At 63.5% G+C, this 18,856-nt stretch overlaps 1 protein-coding gene across 1 annotated transcript in view; it reads right to left on the bottom strand.

Moving 5' to 3' along the window:
• Window positions 1-1,080: 1,080 nt before the first annotated feature.
• LOC112445393 (melanoma-associated antigen B4-like) overlaps window positions 1,081-18,856 on the bottom strand; it is a 52,736-nt gene continuing 34,960 nt past the window's right edge. The window contains 1 exon segment of the mRNA XM_059884366.1: window positions 1,081-1,173. Coding sequence (XP_059740349.1) covers window positions 1,081-1,173 — 93 coding nt within the window.

Genomic DNA, 18,856 nt, shown 5'->3' with positions numbered 1-18,856 from the left:
AGGCAGAAGGGCCAGCACTGGCTGAGGCAGAAGGGCCAGGCCTGGCCCTGGCAGATATGTCAGCACTGGCCAAGGCCAAAGTGCCAGCCTTTTTTGCAGCAGAAGTGCCAAGACTGGCCAAGGCAGAAGGGCCAGCACTGGCTGAGGCAGAAGGGCCAGGCCTGGCCCTGGCAGATATGTCAGTGCTCGTCGGAGCAGAAGTTCCAGTTCTGGCCAAGGCAGAAGGGTCAGCACTGGCTGAGACAGAAGGGCCAGCCCTGTCTGCAGCAGAAGGGCCAGGTCTGGCCAAGGCAGAAGGGCCAGCACTGGCCCAGGCAGAAGGGCCAGGCCTGGCCCTGGCAGACATGTCAGCACTGGCTGCAGGAGAAGTGCCAGGACTAGCCAAGGCAGAAGGGCCAGCACTGGCTTAGCCGAAGGGCCAGGCCTGGGCCTGGCAGACATGTCAGCACTGGGCAAGGCCAACGTGCCAGCCCTGGCTGCAGCAGAAATGCCAAGACTGGCCAAGGCCGAAGGGCTAGCACTGGCTGAGGCACAAGGGCTGGGTGTGGCCCTGGCAGAAATATCAGCAGTGGCTGAGGCCAAAGTGCCTGCCCTGTCTGCAACAGATGTGCCAGGTCTGGCCAAGGCGGAAGGGTCAGCACTGGCCAAGGCAGAAGGGTCAGCCCTGGCTGCAGGAGAAGTGCCAGTACTGGCTGAGGCAGAGGGGTCAGTCCTCTCCCTGGCAGACATGTCAGCCCTGGCTGAAGCAGAAGTGCCAGGTCTGGCCAAGGCAGAGGGTTCAGCACTGGCCGAGGCAGAAGGGCCGGGCCTGGCCCTGGCAGACATGTCAACCCTGGCCGAGGTCGAAGTGCCAGCCCTGGCTGGAAAGAAGTGTCAGGTCCGGCCAAGGTAGAGGGGCCAGCACTGGCTGAGGCAGAAGGGCCAGGCCTGGCTCTGGCAGACATGTCAGCCCTGGCTGTAGGAGAGGTGCCAGGACTGGCCAAGCCCGAAGGGCCAGCACTGGCTGAGGCAGAAGAGCCAGGCCTGGCCCTGGCAGACATGTCAGCACTGGCCAAGGCCAAAGTGCCAGCCTTGACTGCATCAGAAGAGCCAGGACTGGCCAAGGTAGAAGGTCCAGCAGTAGCCAAGGCAGAAAGGCCGGGCCTGGCCTTGGCCGAGGCCGAAGTACCAGCCCTGGGTGGAACAGAAGTGCCAGGTCTGGCCAAGGCAGAAGGGCCAGCATTGGCCCAGGCAGACATGTCAGCCCTGGCTGCAGCAGAAGTGCCAGATCTGGCCAAGGCAGAAGAGCCAGGCCTGGCCCTGGCAGATATGTCAGTGCTCGTCGGAGCAGAAGTTCCAGTTCTGGCCAAGGCAGAAGGGTCAGCACTGGCTGAGACAGAAGGGCCAGCCCTGTCTGCAGCAGAAGGGCCAGGTCTGGCCAAGGCAGAAGGGCCAGCACTGGCCCAGGCAGAAGGGCCAGGCCTGGCCCTGGCAGACATGTCAGCACTGGCTGCAGGAGAAGTGCCAGGACTAGCCAAGGCAGAAGGGCCAGCACTGGCTTAGCCGAAGGGCCAGGCCTGGGCCTGGCAGACATGTCAGCACTGGCCAAGGCCAACGTGCCAGCCCTGGCTGCAGCAGAAATGCCAGGACTGGCCAAGGACGAAGGGCCAGGCCTGGCCCTGGCAGATATGTCAGCACTGGCCAAGGCCAAAGTGCCAGCCTTGGTTGCAGCACAAGTGCCAAGACTGGCCAAGGCCAAAGGGCCAGCACTGGCTGAGGCAGAAGAGCCAGGCCTGGCCATGGCAGACATGTCAGCACTGGCCAAGGCCAAAGTGCCAGCCCTGGCTGCAGCAGAAATGCCAAGACTGGCCAAGGCCGAAGGGCCAGCACTGGCTGAGGCACAAGGGCTGGGCGTGGCCCTGGCAGAAATATCAGCAGTGGCTGAGGCCAAAGTGCCTGCCCTGTCTGCAACAGATGTGGCAGGTCTGGCCAAGGCAGAAGGGTCAGCACTGGCCAAGTCCGAAATGCCAGCCCTGGCTGCATCAGAAGTGCCAGTTCTGGCCAAGGCAGAAGGGCCAGCACTGGCTGAGGCAGAAGGGCCAGGCCTGGCCCTGGCAGATATGTCTGTGCTCGTCGGAGCAGAAGTTCCAGTTCTGGCCAAGGCAGAAGGGTCAGCACTGGCTGAGGCAGAAGGGCCATGCCTGGCCCTGGCAGATATGTCAGTGCTCGTCGGAGCAGAAGTTCCAGTTCTGGCCAAGGCAGAAGGGTCAGCACTGGCTGAGACAGAAGGGCCAGCCCTGTCTGCAGCAGAAGTGCCAGGTCTGGCCCAGGCAGAAGGGCCAGGCCTGGCCCTGGCAGACATGTCAGCACTGGCTGTGGGAGAAGTGTCAGGACTAGCCAAGGCAGAAGGGCCAGCACTGGCTTAGCCGAAGGGCCAGGCCTGGGCCTGGCAGACATGTCAGCACTGGCCAAGGCCAAAGTGCCAGCCCTGGCTGCAGCAGAAATGCCAGGACTGGCCAAGGACGAAGGACCAGGCCAGGCCCTGGCAGATATGTCAGCACTGGCCAAGGCCAAAGTGCCAGCCTTGGTTGCAGCAGAAGTGCCAAGACTGGCCAAGCCCAAAGGGCCAGCACTGGCTGAAGCAAAAGAGCCAGGCCTGGCCATGGCAGACATGTCAGCACTGGCCAAGGCCAAAGTGCCAGCCCTGGCTGCAGCAGAAATGCCAAGACTGGCCAAGGCCGAAGGGCCAGCACTGGCTGAGGCAGAAGGGCCAGGCCTGGCCCTGGCAGATATGTCAGTGCTCGTCGGAGCAGAAGTTCCAGTTCTGGCCAAGGCAGAAGGGTCAGCACTGGCTGAGACAGAAGGGCCAGCCCTGTCTGCAGCAGAAGGGCCAGGTCTGGCCAAGGCAGAAGGGCCAGCACTGGCCCAGGCAGAAGGGCCAGGCCTGGCCCTGGCAGACATGTCAGCACTGGCTGCAGGAGAAGTGCCAGGACTAGCCAAGGCAGAAGGGCCAGCACTGGCTTAGCCGAAGGGCCAGGCCTGGGCCTGGCAGACATGTCAGCACTGGCCAAGGCCAACGTGCCAGCCCTGGCTGCAGCAGAAATGCCAAGACTGGCCAAGGCCGAAGGGCTAGCACTGGCTGAGGCACAAGGGCTGGGCGTGGCCCTGGCAGAAATATCAGCAGTGGCTGAGGCCAAAGTGCCTGCCCTGTCTGCAACAGATGTGCCAGGTCTGGCCAAGGCAGAAGGGTCAGCACTGGCCAAGGCAGAAGGGTCAGCACTGGCCGAGGCAGAAGGGCCAGGCCTGGCCCTGGCAGAAATGTCAGCTCTGACTGGAGCAGAAGTGCCAGGTCTGGCCAAGGCCAGAGGACCAGGCACAGGCCAGGCACTGGCAAAAGGGCCAGGCCTGGCCCTGGCAGACATGTCAGCCCTGGCTGGAGCAGAAGTGCCAGGTCTGGCCAAGGTAGAGGGGCCAGCACTGGCTCAGGCAGAAGGGCAGGGCCTGTCCCTGGCAGACATGTCAGCCTTGGGCAAGGCCGAAGTGTCAGCCCTGGCTGCAGGAGAAGTGCCAGTACTGGCTGAGGCAGAGGGGTCAGTCCTCGCCCTGGCAGACATGTCAGCCCTGGCTGAAGCAGAAGTGCCAGGTCTGGCCAAGGCAGAGGGTTCAGCACTGGCCGAGGCAGAAGGGCCGGGCCTGGCCCTGGCAGACATGTCAACCCTGGCTGTAGGAGAGGTGCCAGGACTGGCCAAGCCCGAAGGGCCAGCACTGGCTGAGGCAGAAGAGCCAGACCTGGCCCTGGCAGACATGTCAGCACTGGCCAAGGCCAAAGTGCCAGCCTTGACTGCATCAGAAGAGCCAGGACTGGCCAAGGTAGAAGGTCCAGCAGTAGCCAAGGCAGAAAGGCCGGGCCTGGCCCTGGCCGAGGCCGAAGTACCAGCCCTGGGTGGAACAGAAGTGCCAGGTCTGGCCAAGGCAGAAGGGCCAGCACTGGCCCAGGCAGACATGTCAGCCCTGGCTGCAGCAGAAGTGCCAGATCTGGCCAAGGCAGAAGAGCCAGGCCTGGCCCTGGCAGACATGTCAGCACTGGCCAAGGCCAAAGGGCCAGCCCTGGCTGCAGGAGAAATGCCAGTACTGGCTGAGGCAGAAGGGCTAGGCCTGGACCTAGCAGCCATGTCAGCCCTGGCTGGAGCAGAAGTGCCAGGTCTGGCCAAGGCAGAAGGGTTAGCATTGGCCGAGGCAGAAGGACCATCACTGACCCTGGCAGACATGTCAGCCCTGGCTCAGGCCGAAATGCCAGCCCTGGCTGCAGCAGAAGTGCCAGGTCTGGCCAAGCCAGAAGGGCCAGAACTGGCCGAGGCAGAAGGGCCAGGCCTGGCCAAGGCAGAAGGGCCAGCACTGGATGAGGCCAATGTGCCAGCCCTGGCTGCAGCAGAAGTGCCAGGTCTGGCCAAGGCAGAAGGGCCAGCACTGGATGAGGCCAAAGTGCCAGCCCTGGCTGCAGCAGAAGGGCCTGGTCTGGCCAAGGCAGAAGGGCCAGCACTGGCTGAGGCAGAAGGGCCAGGCCTGGCCCTGGCAGATATGTCAGTGCTCGTCGGAACAGAAGTTCCAGTTCTGGCCAAGGCAGAAGGGTCAGCACTGGCTGAGACAGAAGGGCCAGCCCTGTCTGCAGCAGAAGGGCCAGGTCTGGCCAAGGCAGAAGGGCCAGGCCTGGCCCTGGCAGATATGTCAGCACTGGCCAAGGCCAAAGTGCCAGCCTTGGTTGCAGCAGAAGTGCCAAGACTGGCCAAGGCCAAAGGGCCAGCACTGGCTGAGGCAGAAGGGCCAGCACTGGCTGAGGCAGAAGGGCCAGCACTGGCTGAGGCAGAAGGGCCAGGCCTGGCCCTGGCAGATATGTCAGTGCTCGTCGGAGCAGAAGTTCCAGTTCTGGCCAAGGCAGAAGGGTCAGCACTGGCTGAGACAGAAGGGCCAGCCCTGTCTGCAGCAGAAGGGCCAGGTCTGGCCAAGGCAGAAGGGCCAGCACTGGCCCAGGCAGAAGGGCCAGGCCTGGCCCTGGCAGACATGTCAGCACTGGCTGCAGGAGAAGTGCCAGGACTAGCCAAGGCAGAAGGGCCAGCACTGGCTTAGCCGAAGGGCCAGGCCTGGGCCTGGCAGACATGTCAGCACTGGCCAAGGCCAACGTGCCAGCCCTGGCTGCAGCAGAAATGCCAGGACTGGCCAAGGACGAAGGGCCAGGCCTGGCCCTGGCAGATATGTCAGCACTGGCCAAGGCCAAAGTGCCAGCCTTGGTTGCAGCACAAGTGCCAAGACTGGCCAAGGCCAAAGGGCCAGCACTGGCTGAGGCAGAAGAGCCAGGCCTGGCCATGGCAGACATGTCAGCACTGGCCAAGGCCAAAGTGCCAGCCCTGGCTGCAGCAGAAATGCCAAGACTGGCCAAGGCCGAAGGGCCAGCACTGGCTGAGGCACAAGGGCTGGGCGTGGCCCTGGCAGAAATATCAGCAGTGGCTGAGGCCAAAGTGCCTGCCCTGTCTGCAACAGATGTGGCAGGTCTGGCCAAGGCAGAAGGGTCAGCACTGGCCAAGTCCGAAATGCCAGCCCTGGCTGCATCAGAAGTGCCAGTTCTGGCCAAGGCAGAAGGGCCAGCACTGGCTGAGGCAGAAGGGCCAGGCCTGGCCCTGGCAGATATGTCAGTGCTCGTCGGAGCAGAAGTTCCAGTTCTGGCCAAGGCAGAAGGGTCAGCACTGGCTGAGGCAGAAGGGCCAGGCCTGGCCCTGGCAGATATGTCAGTGCTCGTCGGAGCAGAAGTTCCAGTTCTGGCCAAGGCAGAAGGGTCAGCACTGGCTGAGACAGAAGGGCCAGCCCTGTCTGCAGCAGAAGTGCCAGGTCTGGCCCAGGCAGAAGGGCCAGGCCTGGCCCTGGCAGACATGTCAGCACTGGCTGTGGGAGAAGTGTCAGGACTAGCCAAGGCAGAAGGGCCAGAACTGGCCGAGGCAGAAGGGCCAGGCCTGGGCCTGGCAGACATGTCAGCACTGGCCAAGGCCAAAGTGCCAGCCCTGGCTGCAGCAGAAATGCCAGGACTGGCCAAGGACGAAGGACCAGGCCAGGCCCTGGCAGATATGTCAGCACTGGCCAAGGCCAAAGTGCCAGCCTTGGTTGCAGCAGAAGTGCCAAGACTGGCCAAGCCCAAAGGGCCAGCACTGGCTGAAGCAAAAGAGCCAGGCCTGGCCATGGCAGACATGTCAGCACTGGCCAAGGCCAAAGTGCCAGCCCTGGCTGCAGCAGAAATGCCAAGACTGGCCAAGGCCGAAGGGCCAGCACTGGCTGAGGCAGAAGGGCCAGGCCTGGCCCTGGCAGATATGTCAGTGCTCGTCGGAGCAGAAGTTCCAGTTCTGGCCAAGGCAGAAGGGTCAGCACTGGCTGAGACAGAAGGGCCAGCCCTGTCTGCAGCAGAAGGGCCAGGTCTGGCCAAGGCAGAAGGGCCAGCACTGGCCCAGGCAGAAGGGCCAGGCCTGGCCCTGGCAGACATGTCAGCACTGGCTGCAGGAGAAGTGCCAGGACTAGCCAAGGCAGAAGGGCCAGCACTGGCTTAGCCGAAGGGCCAGGCCTGGCCCTGGCAGACATGTCAGCACTGGCCAAGGCCAACGTGCCAGCCCTGGCTGCAGCAGAAATGCCAAGACTGGCCAAGGCCGAAGGGCTAGCACTGGCTGAGGCACAAGGGCTGGGCGTGGCCCTGGCAGAAATATCAGCAGTGGCTGAGGCCAAAGTGCCTGCCCTGTCTGCAACAGATGTGCCAGGTCTGGCCAAGGCAGAAGGGTCAGCACTGGCCAAGGCAGAAGGGTCAGCACTGGCCGAGGCAGAAGGGCCAGGCCTGGCCCTGGCAGAAATGTCAGCTCTGACTGGAGCAGAAGTGCCAGGTCTGGCCAAGGCCAGAGGACCAGGCACAGGCCAGGCACTGGCAAAAGGGCCAGGCCTGGCCCTGGCAGACATGTCAGCCCTGGCTGGAGCAGAAGTGCCAGGTCTGGCCAAGGTAGAGGGGCCAGCACTGGCTCAGGCAGAAGGGCAGGGCCTGTCCCTGGCAGACATGTCAGCCTTGGGCAAGGCCGAAGTGTCAGCCCTGGCTGCAGGAGAAGTGCCAGTACTGGCTGAGGCAGAGGGGTCAGTCCTCGCCCTGGCAGACATGTCAGCCCTGGCTGAAGCAGAAGTGCCAGGTCTGGCCAAGGCAGAGGGTTCAGCACTGGCCGAGGCAGAAGGGCCGGGCCTGGCCCTGGCAGACATGTCAACCCTGGCCGAGGTCGAAGTGCCAGCCCTGGCTGGAAAGAAGTGTCAGGTCCGGCCAAGGTAGAGGGGCCAGCACTGGCTGAGGCAGAAGGGCCAGGCCTGGCTCTGGCAGACATGTCAGCCCTGGCTGTAGGAGAGGTGCCAGGACTGGCCAAGCCCGAAGGGCCAGCACTGGCTGAGGCAGAAGAGCCAGACCTGGCCCTGGCAGACATGTCAGCACTGGCCAAGGCCAAAGTGCCAGCCTTGACTGCATCAGAAGAGCCAGGACTGGCCAAGGTAGAAGGTCCAGCAGTAGCCAAGGCAGAAAGGCCGGGCCTGGCCCTGGCCGAGGCCGAAGTACCAGCCCTGGGTGGAACAGAAGTGCCAGGTCTGGCCAAGGCAGAAGGGCCAGCACTGGCCCAGGCAGACATGTCAGCCCTGGCTGCAGCAGAAGTGCCAGATCTGGCCAAGGCAGAAGAGCCAGGCCTGGCCCTGGCAGACATGTCAGCACTGGCCAAGGCCAAAGGGCCAGCCCTGGCTGCAGGAGAAGTGCCAGTACTGGCTGAGGCAGAAGGGCTAGGCCTGGACCTAGCAGCCATGTCAGCCCTGGCTGGAGCAGAAGTGCCAGGTCTGGCCAAGGCAGAAGGGTTAGCATTGGCCGAGGCAGAAGGACCATCACTGACCCTGGCAGACATGTCAGCCCTGGCTCAGGCCGAAATGCCAGCCCTGGCTGCAGCAGAAGTGCCAGGTCTGGCCAAGCCAGAAGGGCCAGAACTGGCCGAGGCAGAAGGGCCAGGCCTGGCCAAGGCAGAAGGGCCAGCACTGGATGAGGCCAATGTGCCAGCCCTGGCTGCAGCAGAAGTGCCAGGTCTGGCCAAGGCAGAAGGGCCAGCACTGGATGAGGCCAAAGTGCCAGCCCTGGCTGCAGCAGAAGGGCCTGGTCTGGCCAAGGCAGAAGGGCCAGCACTGGCTGAGGCAGAAGGGCCAGGCCTGGCCCTGGCAGATATGTCAGTGCTCGTCGGAACAGAAGTTCCAGTTCTGGCCAAGGCAGAAGGGTCAGCACTGGCTGAGACAGAAGGGCCAGCCCTGTCTGCAGCAGAAGGGCCAGGTCTGGCCAAGGCAGAAGGGCCAGGCCTGGCCCTGGCAGATATGTCAGCACTGGCCAAGGCCAAAGTGCCAGCCTTGGTTGCAGCAGAAGTGCCAAGACTGGCCAAGGCCAAAGGGCCAGCACTGGCTGAGGCAGAAGGGCCAGCACTGGCTGAGGCAGAAGGGCCAGGCCTGGCCCTGGCAGATATGTCAGTGCTCGTCGGAGCAGAAGTTCCAGTTCTGGCCAAGGCAGAAGGGTCAGCACTGGCTGAGACAGAAGGGCCAGCCCTGTCTGCAGCAGAAGGGCCAGGTCTGGCCAAGGCAGAAGGGCCAGCACTGGCCCAGGCAGAAGGGCCAGGCCTGGCCCTGGCAGACATGTCAGCACTGGCTGCAGGAGAAGTGCCAGGACTAGCCAAGGCAGAAGGGCCAGCACTGGCTTAGCCGAAGGGCCAGGCCTGGGCCTGGCAGACATGTCAGCACTGGCCAAGGCCAACGTGCCAGCCCTGGCTGCAGCAGAAATGCCAGGACTGGCCAAGGACGAAGGGCCAGGCCTGGCCCTGGCAGATATGTCAGCACTGGCCAAGGCCAAAGTGCCAGCCTTGGTTGCAGCACAAGTGCCAAGACTGGCCAAGGCCAAAGGGCCAGCACTGGCTGAGGCAGAAGAGCCAGGCCTGGCCATGGCAGACATGTCAGCACTGGCCAAGGCCAAAGTGCCAGCCCTGGCTGCAGCAGAAATGCCAAGACTGGCCAAGGCCGAAGGGCCAGCACTGGCTGAGGCACAAGGGCTGGGCGTGGCCCTGGCAGAAATATCAGCAGTGGCTGAGGCCAAAGTGCCTGCCCTGTCTGCAACAGATGTGGCAGGTCTGGCCAAGGCAGAAGGGTCAGCACTGGCCAAGTCCGAAATGCCAGCCCTGGCTGCATCAGAAGTGCCAGTTCTGGCCAAGGCAGAAGGGCCAGCACTGGCTGAGGCAGAAGGGCCAGGCCTGGCCCTGGCAGATATGTCAGTGCTCGTCGGAGCAGAAGTTCCAGTTCTGGCCAAGGCAGAAGGGTCAGCACTGGCTGAGGCAGAAGGGCCAGGCCTGGCCCTGGCAGATATGTCAGTGCTCGTCGGAGCAGAAGTTCCAGTTCTGGCCAAGGCAGAAGGGTCAGCACTGGCTGAGACAGAAGGGCCAGCCCTGTCTGCAGCAGAAGTGCCAGGTCTGGCCCAGGCAGAAGGGCCAGGCCTGGCCCTGGCAGACATGTCAGCACTGGCTGTGGGAGAAGTGTCAGGACTAGCCAAGGCAGAAGGGCCAGCACTGGCTTAGCCGAAGGGCCAGGCCTGGGCCTGGCAGACATGTCAGCACTGGCCAAGGCCAAAGTGCCAGCCCTGGCTGCAGCAGAAATGCCAGGACTGGCCAAGGACGAAGGACCAGGCCAGGCCCTGGCAGATATGTCAGCACTGGCCAAGGCCAAAGTGCCAGCCTTGGTTGCAGCAGAAGTGCCAAGACTGGCCAAGCCCAAAGGGCCAGCACTGGCTGAAGCAAAAGAGCCAGGCCTGGCCATGGCAGACATGTCAGCACTGGCCAAGGCCAAAGTGCCAGCCCTGGCTGCAGCAGAAATGCCAAGACTGGCCAAGGCCGAAGGGCCAGCACTGGCTGAGGCAGAAGGGCCAGGCCTGGCCCTGGCAGATATGTCAGTGCTCGTCGGAGCAGAAGTTCCAGTTCTGGCCAAGGCAGAAGGGTCAGCACTGGCTGAGACAGAAGGGCCAGCCCTGTCTGCAGCAGAAGGGCCAGGTCTGGCCAAGGCAGAAGGGCCAGCACTGGCCCAGGCAGAAGGGCCAGGCCTGGCCCTGGCAGACATGTCAGCACTGGCTGCAGGAGAAGTGCCAGGACTAGCCAAGGCAGAAGGGCCAGCACTGGCTTAGCCGAAGGGCCAGGCCTGGCCCTGGCAGACATGTCAGCACTGGCCAAGGCCAACGTGCCAGCCCTGGCTGCAGCAGAAATGCCAAGACTGGCCAAGGCCGAAGGGCTAGCACTGGCTGAGGCACAAGGGCTGGGCGTGGCCCTGGCAGAAATATCAGCAGTGGCTGAGGCCAAAGTGCCTGCCCTGTCTGCAACAGATGTGCCAGGTCTGGCCAAGGCAGAAGGGTCGGCACTGGCCAAGGCAGAAGGGTCAGCACTGGCCGAGGCAGAAGGGCCAGGCCTGGCCCTGGCAGAAATGTCAGCTCTGACTGGAGCAGAAGTGCCAGGTCTGGCCAAGGCCAGAGGACCAGGCACAGGCCAGGCACTGGCAAAAGGGCCAGGCCTGGCCCTGGCAGACATGTCAGCCCTGGCTGGAGCAGAAGTGCCAGGTCTGGCCAAGGTAGAGGGGCCAGCACTGGCTCAGGCAGAAGGGCAGGGCCTGTCCCTGGCAGACATGTCAGCCTTGGGCAAGGCCGAAGTGTCAGCCCTGGCTGCAGGAGAAGTGCCAGTACTGGCTGAGGCAGAGGGGTCAGTCCTCGCCCTGGCAGACATGTCAGCCCTGGCTGAAGCAGAAGTGCCAGGTCTGGCCAAGGCAGAGGGTTCAGCACTGGCCGAGGCAGAAGGGCCGGGCCTGGCCCTGGCAGACATGTCAACCCTGGCCGAGGTCGAAGTGCCAGCCCTGGCTGGAAAGAAGTGTCAGGTCCGGCCAAGGTAGAGGGGCCAGCACTGGCTGAGGCAGAAGGGCCAGGCCTGGCTCTGGCAGACATGTCAGCCCTGGCTGTAGGAGAGGTGCCAGGACTGGCCAAGCCCGAAGGGCCAGCACTGGCTGAGGCAGAAGAGCCAGACCTGGCCCTGGCAGACATGTCAGCACTGGCCAAGGCCAAAGTGCCAGCCTTGACTGCATCAGAAGAGCCAGGACTGGCCAAGGTAGAAGGTCCAGCAGTAGCCAAGGCAGAAAGGCCGGGCCTGGCCCTGGCCGAGGCCGAAGTACCAGCCTGGGTGGAACAGAAGTGCCAGGTCTGGCCAAGGCAGAAGGGCCAGCACTGGCCCAGGCAGACATGTCAGCCCTGGCTGCAGCAGAAGTGCCAGATCTGGCCAAGGCAGAAGAGCCAGGCCTGGCCCTGGCAGACATGTCAGCACTGGCCAAGGCCAAAGGGCCAGCCCTGGCTGCAGGAGAAATGCCAGTACTGGCTGAGGCAGAAGGGCTAGGCCTGGACCTAGCAGCCATGTCAGCCCTGGCTGGAGCAGAAGTGCCAGGTCTGGCCAAGGCAGAAGGGTTAGCATTGGCCGAGGCAGAAGGACCATCACTGACCCTGGCAGACATGTCAGCCCTGGCTCAGGCCGAAATGCCAGCCCTGGCTGCAGCAGAAGTGCCAGGTCTGGCCAAGCCAGAAGGGCCAGAACTGGCCGAGGCAGAAGGGCCAGGCCTGGCCAAGGCAGAAGGGCCAGCACTGGATGAGGCCAATGTGCCAGCCCTGGCTGCAGCAGAAGTGCCAGGTCTGGCCAAGGCAGAAGGGCCAGCACTGGATGAGGCCAAAGTGCCAGCCCTGGCTGCAGCAGAAGGGCCTGGTCTGGCCAAGGCAGAAGGGCCAGCACTGGCTGAGGCAGAAGGGCCAGGCCTGGCCCTGGCAGATATGTCAGTGCTCGTCGGAACAGAAGTTCCAGTTCTGGCCAAGGCAGAAGGGTCAGCACTGGCTGAGACAGAAGGGCCAGCCCTGTCTGCAGCAGAAGGGCCAGGTCTGGCCAAGGCAGAAGGGCCAGGCCTGGCCCTGGCAGATATGTCAGCACTGGCCAAGGCCAAAGTGCCAGCCTTGGTTGCAGCAGAAGTGCCAAGACTGGCCAAGGCCAAAGGGCCAGCACTGGCTGAGGCAGAAGGGCCAGCACTGGCTGAGGCAGAAGGGCCAGCACTGGCTGAGGCAGAAGGGCCAGGCCTGGCCCTGGCAGATATGTCAGTGCTCGTCGGAGCAGAAGTTCCAGTTCTGGCCAAGGCAGAAGGGTCAGCACTGGCTGAGACAGAAGGGCCAGCCCTGTCTGCAGCAGAAGGGCCAGGTCTGGCCAAGGCAGAAGGGCCAGCACTGGCCCAGGCAGAAGGGCCAGGCCTGGCCCTGGCAGACATGTCAGCACTGGCTGCAGGAGAAGTGCCAGGACTAGCCAAGGCAGAAGGGCCAGCACTGGCTTAGCCGAAGGGCCAGGCCTGGGCCTGGCAGACATGTCAGCACTGGCCAAGGCCAACGTGCCAGCCCTGGCTGCAGCAGAAATGCCAGGACTGGCCAAGGACGAAGGGCCAGGCCTGGCCCTGGCAGATATGTCAGCACTGGCCAAGGCCAAAGTGCCAGCCTTGGTTGCAGCACAAGTGCCAAGACTGGCCAAGGCCAAAGGGCCAGCACTGGCTGAGGCAGAAGAGCCAGGCCTGGCCATGGCAGACATGTCAGCACTGGCCAAGGCCAAAGTGCCAGCCCTGGCTGCAGCAGAAATGCCAAGACTGGCCAAGGCCGAAGGGCCAGCACTGGCTGAGGCACAAGGGCTGGGCGTGGCCCTGGCAGAAATATCAGCAGTGGCTGAGGCCAAAGTGCCTGCCCTGTCTGCAACAGATGTGGCAGGTCTGGCCAAGGCAGAAGGGTCAGCACTGGCCAAGTCCGAAATGCCAGCCCTGGCTGCATCAGAAGTGCCAGTTCTGGCCAAGGCAGAAGGGCCAGCACTGGCTGAGGCAGAAGGGCCAGGCCTGGCCCTGGCAGATATGTCAGTGCTCGTCGGAGCAGAAGTTCCAGTTCTGGCCAAGGCAGAAGGGTCAGCACTGGCTGAGGCAGAAGGGCCAGGCCTGGCCCTGGCAGATATGTCAGTGCTCGTCGGAGCAGAAGTTCCAGTTCTGGCCAAGGCAGAAGGGTCAGCACTGGCTGAGACAGAAGGGCCAGCCCTGTCTGCAGCAGAAGTGCCAGGTCTGGCCCAGGCAGAAGGGCCAGGCCTGGCCCTGGCAGACATGTCAGCACTGGCTGTGGGAGAAGTGTCAGGACTAGCCAAGGCAGAAGGGCCAGCACTGGCTTAGCCGAAGGGCCAGGCCTGGGCCTGGTAGACATGTCAGCACTGGCCAAGGCCAAAGTGCCAGCCCTGGCTGCAGCAGAAATGCCAGGACTGGCCAAGGACGAAGGACCAGGCCAGGCCCTGGCAGATATGTCAGCACTGGCCAAGGCCAAAGTGCCAGCCTTGGTTGCAGCAGAAGTGCCAAGACTGGCCAAGCCCAAAGGGCCAGCACTGGCTGAAGCAAAAGAGCCAGGCCTGGCCATGGCAGACATGTCAGCACTGGCCAAGGCCAAAGTGCCAGCCCTGGCTGCAGCAGAAATGCCAAGACTGGCCAAGGCCGAAGGGCCAGCACTGGCTGAGGCAGAAGGGCCAGGCCTGGCCCTGGCAGATATGTCAGTGCTCGTCGGAGCAGAAGTTCCAGTTCTGGCCAAGGCAGAAGGGTCAGCACTGGCTGAGACAGAAGGGCCAGCCCTGTCTGCAGCAGAAGGGCCAGGTCTGGCCAAGGCAGAAGGGCCAGCACTGGCCCAGGCAGAAGGGCCAGGCCTGGCCCTGGCAGACATGTCAGCACTGGCTGCAGGAGAAGTGCCAGGACTAGCCAAGGCAGAAGGGCCAGCACTGGCTTAGCCGAAGGGCCAGGCCTGGCCCTGGCAGACATGTCAGCACTGGCCAAGGCCAACGTGCCAGCCCTGGCTGCAGCAGAAATGCCAAGACTGGCCAAGGCCGAAGGGCTAGCACTGGCTGAGGCACAAGGGCTGGGCGTGGCCCTGGCAGAAATATCAGCAGTGGCTGAGGCCAAAGTGCCTGCCCTGTCTGCAACAGATGTGCCAGGTCTGGCCAAGGCAGAAGGGTCAGCACTGGCCAAGGCAGAAGGGTCAGCACTGGCCGAGGCAGAAGGGCCAGGCCTGGCCCTGGCAGAAATGTCAGCTCTGACTGGAGCAGAAGTGCCAGGTCTGGCCAAGGCCAGAGGACCAGGCACAGGCCAGGCACTGGCAAAAGGGCCAGGCCTGGCCCTGGCAGACATGTCAGCCCTGGCTGGAGCAGAAGTGCCAGGTCTGGCCAAGGTAGAGGGGCCAGCACTGGCTCAGGCAGAAGGGCAGGGCCTGTCCCTGGCAGACATGTCAGCCTTGGGCAAGGCCGAAGTGTCAGCCCTGGCTGCAGGAGAAGTGCCAGTACTGGCTGAGGCAGAGGGGTCAGTCCTCGCCCTGGCAGACATGTCAGCCCTGGCTGAAGCAGAAGTGCCAGGTCTGGCCAAGGCAGAGGGTTCAGCACTGGCCGAGGCAGAAGGGCCGGGCCTGGCCCTGGCAGACATGTCAACCCTGGCCGAGGTCGAAGTGCCAGCCCTGGCTGGAAAGAAGTGTCAGGTCCGGCCAAGGTAGAGGGGCCAGCACTGGCTGAGGCAGAAGGGCCAGGCCTGGCTCTGGCAGACATGTCAGCCCTGGCTGTAGGAGAGGTGCCAGGACTGGCCAAGCCCGAAGGGCCAGCACTGGCTGAGGCAGAAGAGCCAGACCTGGCCCTGGCAGACATGTCAGCACTGGCCAAGGCCAAAGTGCCAGCCTTGACTGCATCAGAAGAGCCAGGACTGGCCAAGGTAGAAGGTCCAGCAGTAGCCAAGGCAGAAAGGCCGGGCCTGGCCCTGGCCGAGGCCGAAGTACCAGCCCTGGGTGGAACAGAAGTGCCAGGTCTGGCCAAGGCAGAAGGGCCAGCACTGGCCCAGGCAGACATGTCAGCCCTGGCTGCAGCAGAAGTGCCAGATCTGGCCAAGGCAGAAGAGCCAGGCCTGGCCCTGGCAGACATGTCAGCACTGGCCAAGGCCAAAGGGCCAGCCCTGGCTGCAGGAGAAGTGCCAGTACTGGCTGAGGCAGAAGGGCTAGGCCTGGACCTAGCAGCCATGTCAGCCCTGGCTGGAGCAGAAGTGCCAGGTCTGGCCAAGGCAGAAGGGTTAGCATTGGCCGAGGCAGAAGGACCATCACTGACCCTGGCAGACATGTCAGCCCTGGCTCAGGCCGAAATGCCAGCCCTGGCTGCAGCAGAAGTGCCAGGTCTGGCCAAGCCAGAAGGGCCAGAACTGGCCGAGGCAGAAGGGCCAGGCCTGGCCAAGGCAGAAGGGCCAGCACTGGATGAGGCCAATGTGCCAGCCCTGGCTGCAGCAGAAGTGCCAGGTCTGGCCAAGGCAGAAGGGCCAGCACTGGATGAGGCCAAAGTGCCAGCCCTGGCTGCAGCAGAAGGGCCTGGTCTGGCCAAGGCAGAAGGGCCAGCACTGGCTGAGGCAGAAGGGCCAGGCCTGGCCCTGGCAGATATGTCAGTGCTCGTCGGAACAGAAGTTCCAGTTCTGGCCAAGGCAGAAGGGTCAGCACTGGCTGAGACAGAAGGGCCAGCCCTGTCTGCAGCAGAAGGGCCAGGTCTGGCCAAGGCAGAAGGGCCAGGCCTGGCCCTGGCAGATATGTCAGCACTGGCCAAGGCCAAAGTGCCAGCCTTGGTTGCAGCAGAAGTGCCAAGACTGGCCAAGGCCAAAGGGCCAGCACTGGCTGAGGCAGAAGGGCCAGCACTGGCTGAGGCAGAAGGGCCAGGCCTGGCCCTGGCAGATATGTCAGTGCTCGTCGGAGCAGAAGTTCCAGTTCTGGCCAAGGCAGAAGGGTCAGCACTGGCTGAGACAGAAGGGCCAGCCCTGTCTGCAGCAGAAGGGCCAGGTCTGGCCAAGGCAGAAGGGCCAGCACTGGCCCAGGCAGAAGGGCCAGGCCTGGCCCTGGCAGACATGTCAGCACTGGCTGCAGGAGAAGTGCCAGGACTAGCCAAGGCAGAAGGGCCAGCACTGGCTTAGCCGAAGGGCCAGGCCTGGGCCTGGCAGACATGTCAGCACTGGCCAAGGCCAACGTGCCAGCCCTGGCTGCAGCAGAAATGCCAGGACTGGCCAAGGACGAAGGGCCAGGCCTGGCCCTGGCAGATATGTCAGCACTGGCCAAGGCCAAAGTGCCAGCCTTGGTTGCAGCACAAGTGCCAAGACTGGCCAAGGCCAAAGGGCCAGCACTGGCTGAGGCAGAAGAGCCAGGCCTGGCCATGGCAGACATGTCAGCACTGGCCAAGGCCAAAGTGCCAGCCCTGGCTGCAGCAGAAATGCCAAGACTGGCCAAGGCCGAAGGGCCAGCACTGGCTGAGGCACAAGGGCTGGGCGTGGCCCTGGCAGAAATATCAGCAGTGGCTGAGGCCAAAGTGCCTGCCCTGTCTGCAACAGATGTGGCAGGTCTGGCCAAGGCAGAAGGGTCAGCACTGGCCAAGTCCGAAATGCCAGCCCTGGCTGCATCAGAAGTGCCAGTTCTGGCCAAGGCAGAAGGGCCAGCACTGGCTGAGGCAGAAGGGCCAGGCCTGGCCCTGGCAGATATGTCAGTGCTCGTCGGAGCAGAAGTTCCAGTTCTGGCCAAGGCAGAAGGGTCAGCACTGGCTGAGGCAGAAGGGCCAGGCCTGGCCCTGGCAGATATGTCAGTGCTCGTCGGAGCAGAAGTTCCAGTTCTGGCCAAGGCAGAAGGGTCAGCACTGGCTGAGACAGAAGGGCCAGCCCTGTCTGCAGCAGAAGTGCCAGGTCTGGCCCAGGCAGAAAGGCCAGGCCTGGCCCTGGCAGACATGTCAGCACTGGCTGTGGGAGAAGTGTCAGGACTAGCCAAGGCAGAAGGGCCAGCACTGGCTTAGCCGAAGGGCCAGGCCTGGGCCTGGCAGACATGTCAGCACTGGCCAAGGCCAAAGTGCCAGCCCTGGCTGCAGCAGAAATGCCAGGACTGGCCAAGGACGAAGGACCAGGCCAGGCCCTGGCAGATATGTCAGCACTGGCCAAGGCCAAAGTGCCAGCCTTGGTTGCAGCAGAAGTGCCAAGACTGGCCAAGCCCAAAGGGCCAGCACTGGCTGAAGCAAAAGAGCCAGGCCTGGCCATGGCAGACATGTCAGCACTGGCCAAGGCCAAAGTGCCAGCCCTGGCTGCAGCAGAAATGCCAAGACTGGCCAAGGCCGAAGGGCCAGCACTGGCTGAGGCAGAAGGGCCAGGCCTGGCCCTGGCAGATATGTCAGTGCTCGTCGGAGCAGAAGTTCCAGTTCTGGCCAAGGCAGAAGGGTCAGCACTGGCTGAGACAGAAGGGCCAGCCCTGTCTGCAGCAGAAGGGCCAGGTCTGGCCAAGGCAGAAGGGCCAGCACTGGCCCAGGCAGAAGGGCCAGGCCTGGCCCTGGCAGACATGTCAGCACTGGCTGCAGGAGAAGTGCCAGGACTAGCCAAGGCAGAAGGGCCAGCACTGGCTTAGCCGAAGGGCCAGGCCTGGCCCTGGCAGACATGTCAGCACTGGCCAAGGCCAACGTGCCAGCCCTGGCTGCAGCAGAAATGCCAAGACTGGCCAAGGCCGAAGGGCTAGCACTGGCTGAGGCACAAGGGCTGGGCGTGGCCCTGGCAGAAATATCAGCAGTGGCTGAGGCCAAAGTGCCTGCCCTGTCTGCAACAGATGTGCCAGGTCTGGCCAAGGCAGAAGGGTCGGCACTGGCCAAGGCAGAAGGGTCAGCACTGGCCGAGGCAGAAGGGCCAGGCCTGGCCCTGGCAGAAATGTCAGCTCTGACTGGAGCAGAAGTGCCAGGTCTGGCCAAGGCCAGAGGACCAGGCACAGGCCAGGCACTGGCAAAAGGGCCAGGCCTGGCCCTGGCAGACATGTCAGCCCTGGCTGGAGCAGAAGTGCCAGGTCTGGCCAAGGTAGAGGGGCCAGCACTGGCTCAGGCAGAAGGGCAGGGCCTGTCCCTGGCAGACATGTCAGCCTTGGGCAAGGCCGAAGTGTCAGCCCTGGCTGCAGGAGAAGTGCCAGTACTGGCTGAGGCAGAGGGGTCAGTCCTCGCCCTGGCAGACATGTCAGCCCTGGCTGAAGCAGAAGTGCCAGGTCTGGCCAAGGCAGAGGGTTCAGCACTGGCCGAGGCAGAAGGGCCGGGCCTGGCCCTGGCAGACATGTCAACCCTGGCCGAGGTCGAAGTGCCAGCCCTGGCTGGAAAGAAGTGTCAGGTCCGGCCAAGGTAGAGGGGCCAGCACTGGCTGAGGCAGAAGGGCCAGGCCTGGCTCTGGCAGACATGTCAGCCCTGGCTGTAGGAGAGGTGCCAGGACTGGCCAAGCCCGAAGGGCCAGCACTGGCTGAGGCAGAAGAGCCAGACCTGGCCCTGGCAGACATGTCAGCACTGGCCAAGGCCAAAGTGCCAGCCTTGACTGCATCAGAAGAGCCAGGACTGGCCAAGGTAGAAGGTCCAGCAGTAGCCAAGGCAGAAAGGCCGGGCCTGGCCCTGGCCGAGGCCGAAGTACCAGCCCTGGGTGGAACAGAAGTGCCAGGTCTGGCCAAGGCAGAAGGGCCAGCACTGGCCCAGGCAGACATGTCAGCCCTGGCTGCAGCAGAAGTGCCAGATCTGGCCAAGGCAGAAGAGCCAGGCCTGGCCCTGGCAGACATGTCAGCACTGGCCAAGGCCAAAGAGCCAGCCCTGGCTGCAGGAGAAATGCCAGTACTGGCTGAGGCAGAAGGGCTAGGCCTGGACCTAGCAGCCATGTCAGCCCTGGCTGGAGCAGAAGTGCCAGGTCT

Source organism: Bos taurus, unplaced genomic scaffold, assembly GCF_002263795.3.
Source record: "Bos taurus isolate L1 Dominette 01449 registration number 42190680 breed Hereford unplaced genomic scaffold, ARS-UCD2.0 Leftover_ScbfJmS_1072, whole genome shotgun sequence".
NCBI lineage: Eukaryota > Metazoa > Chordata > Mammalia > Artiodactyla > Bovidae > Bos > Bos taurus.
This window is presented reverse-complemented; position numbering and strand designations above follow the sequence as displayed.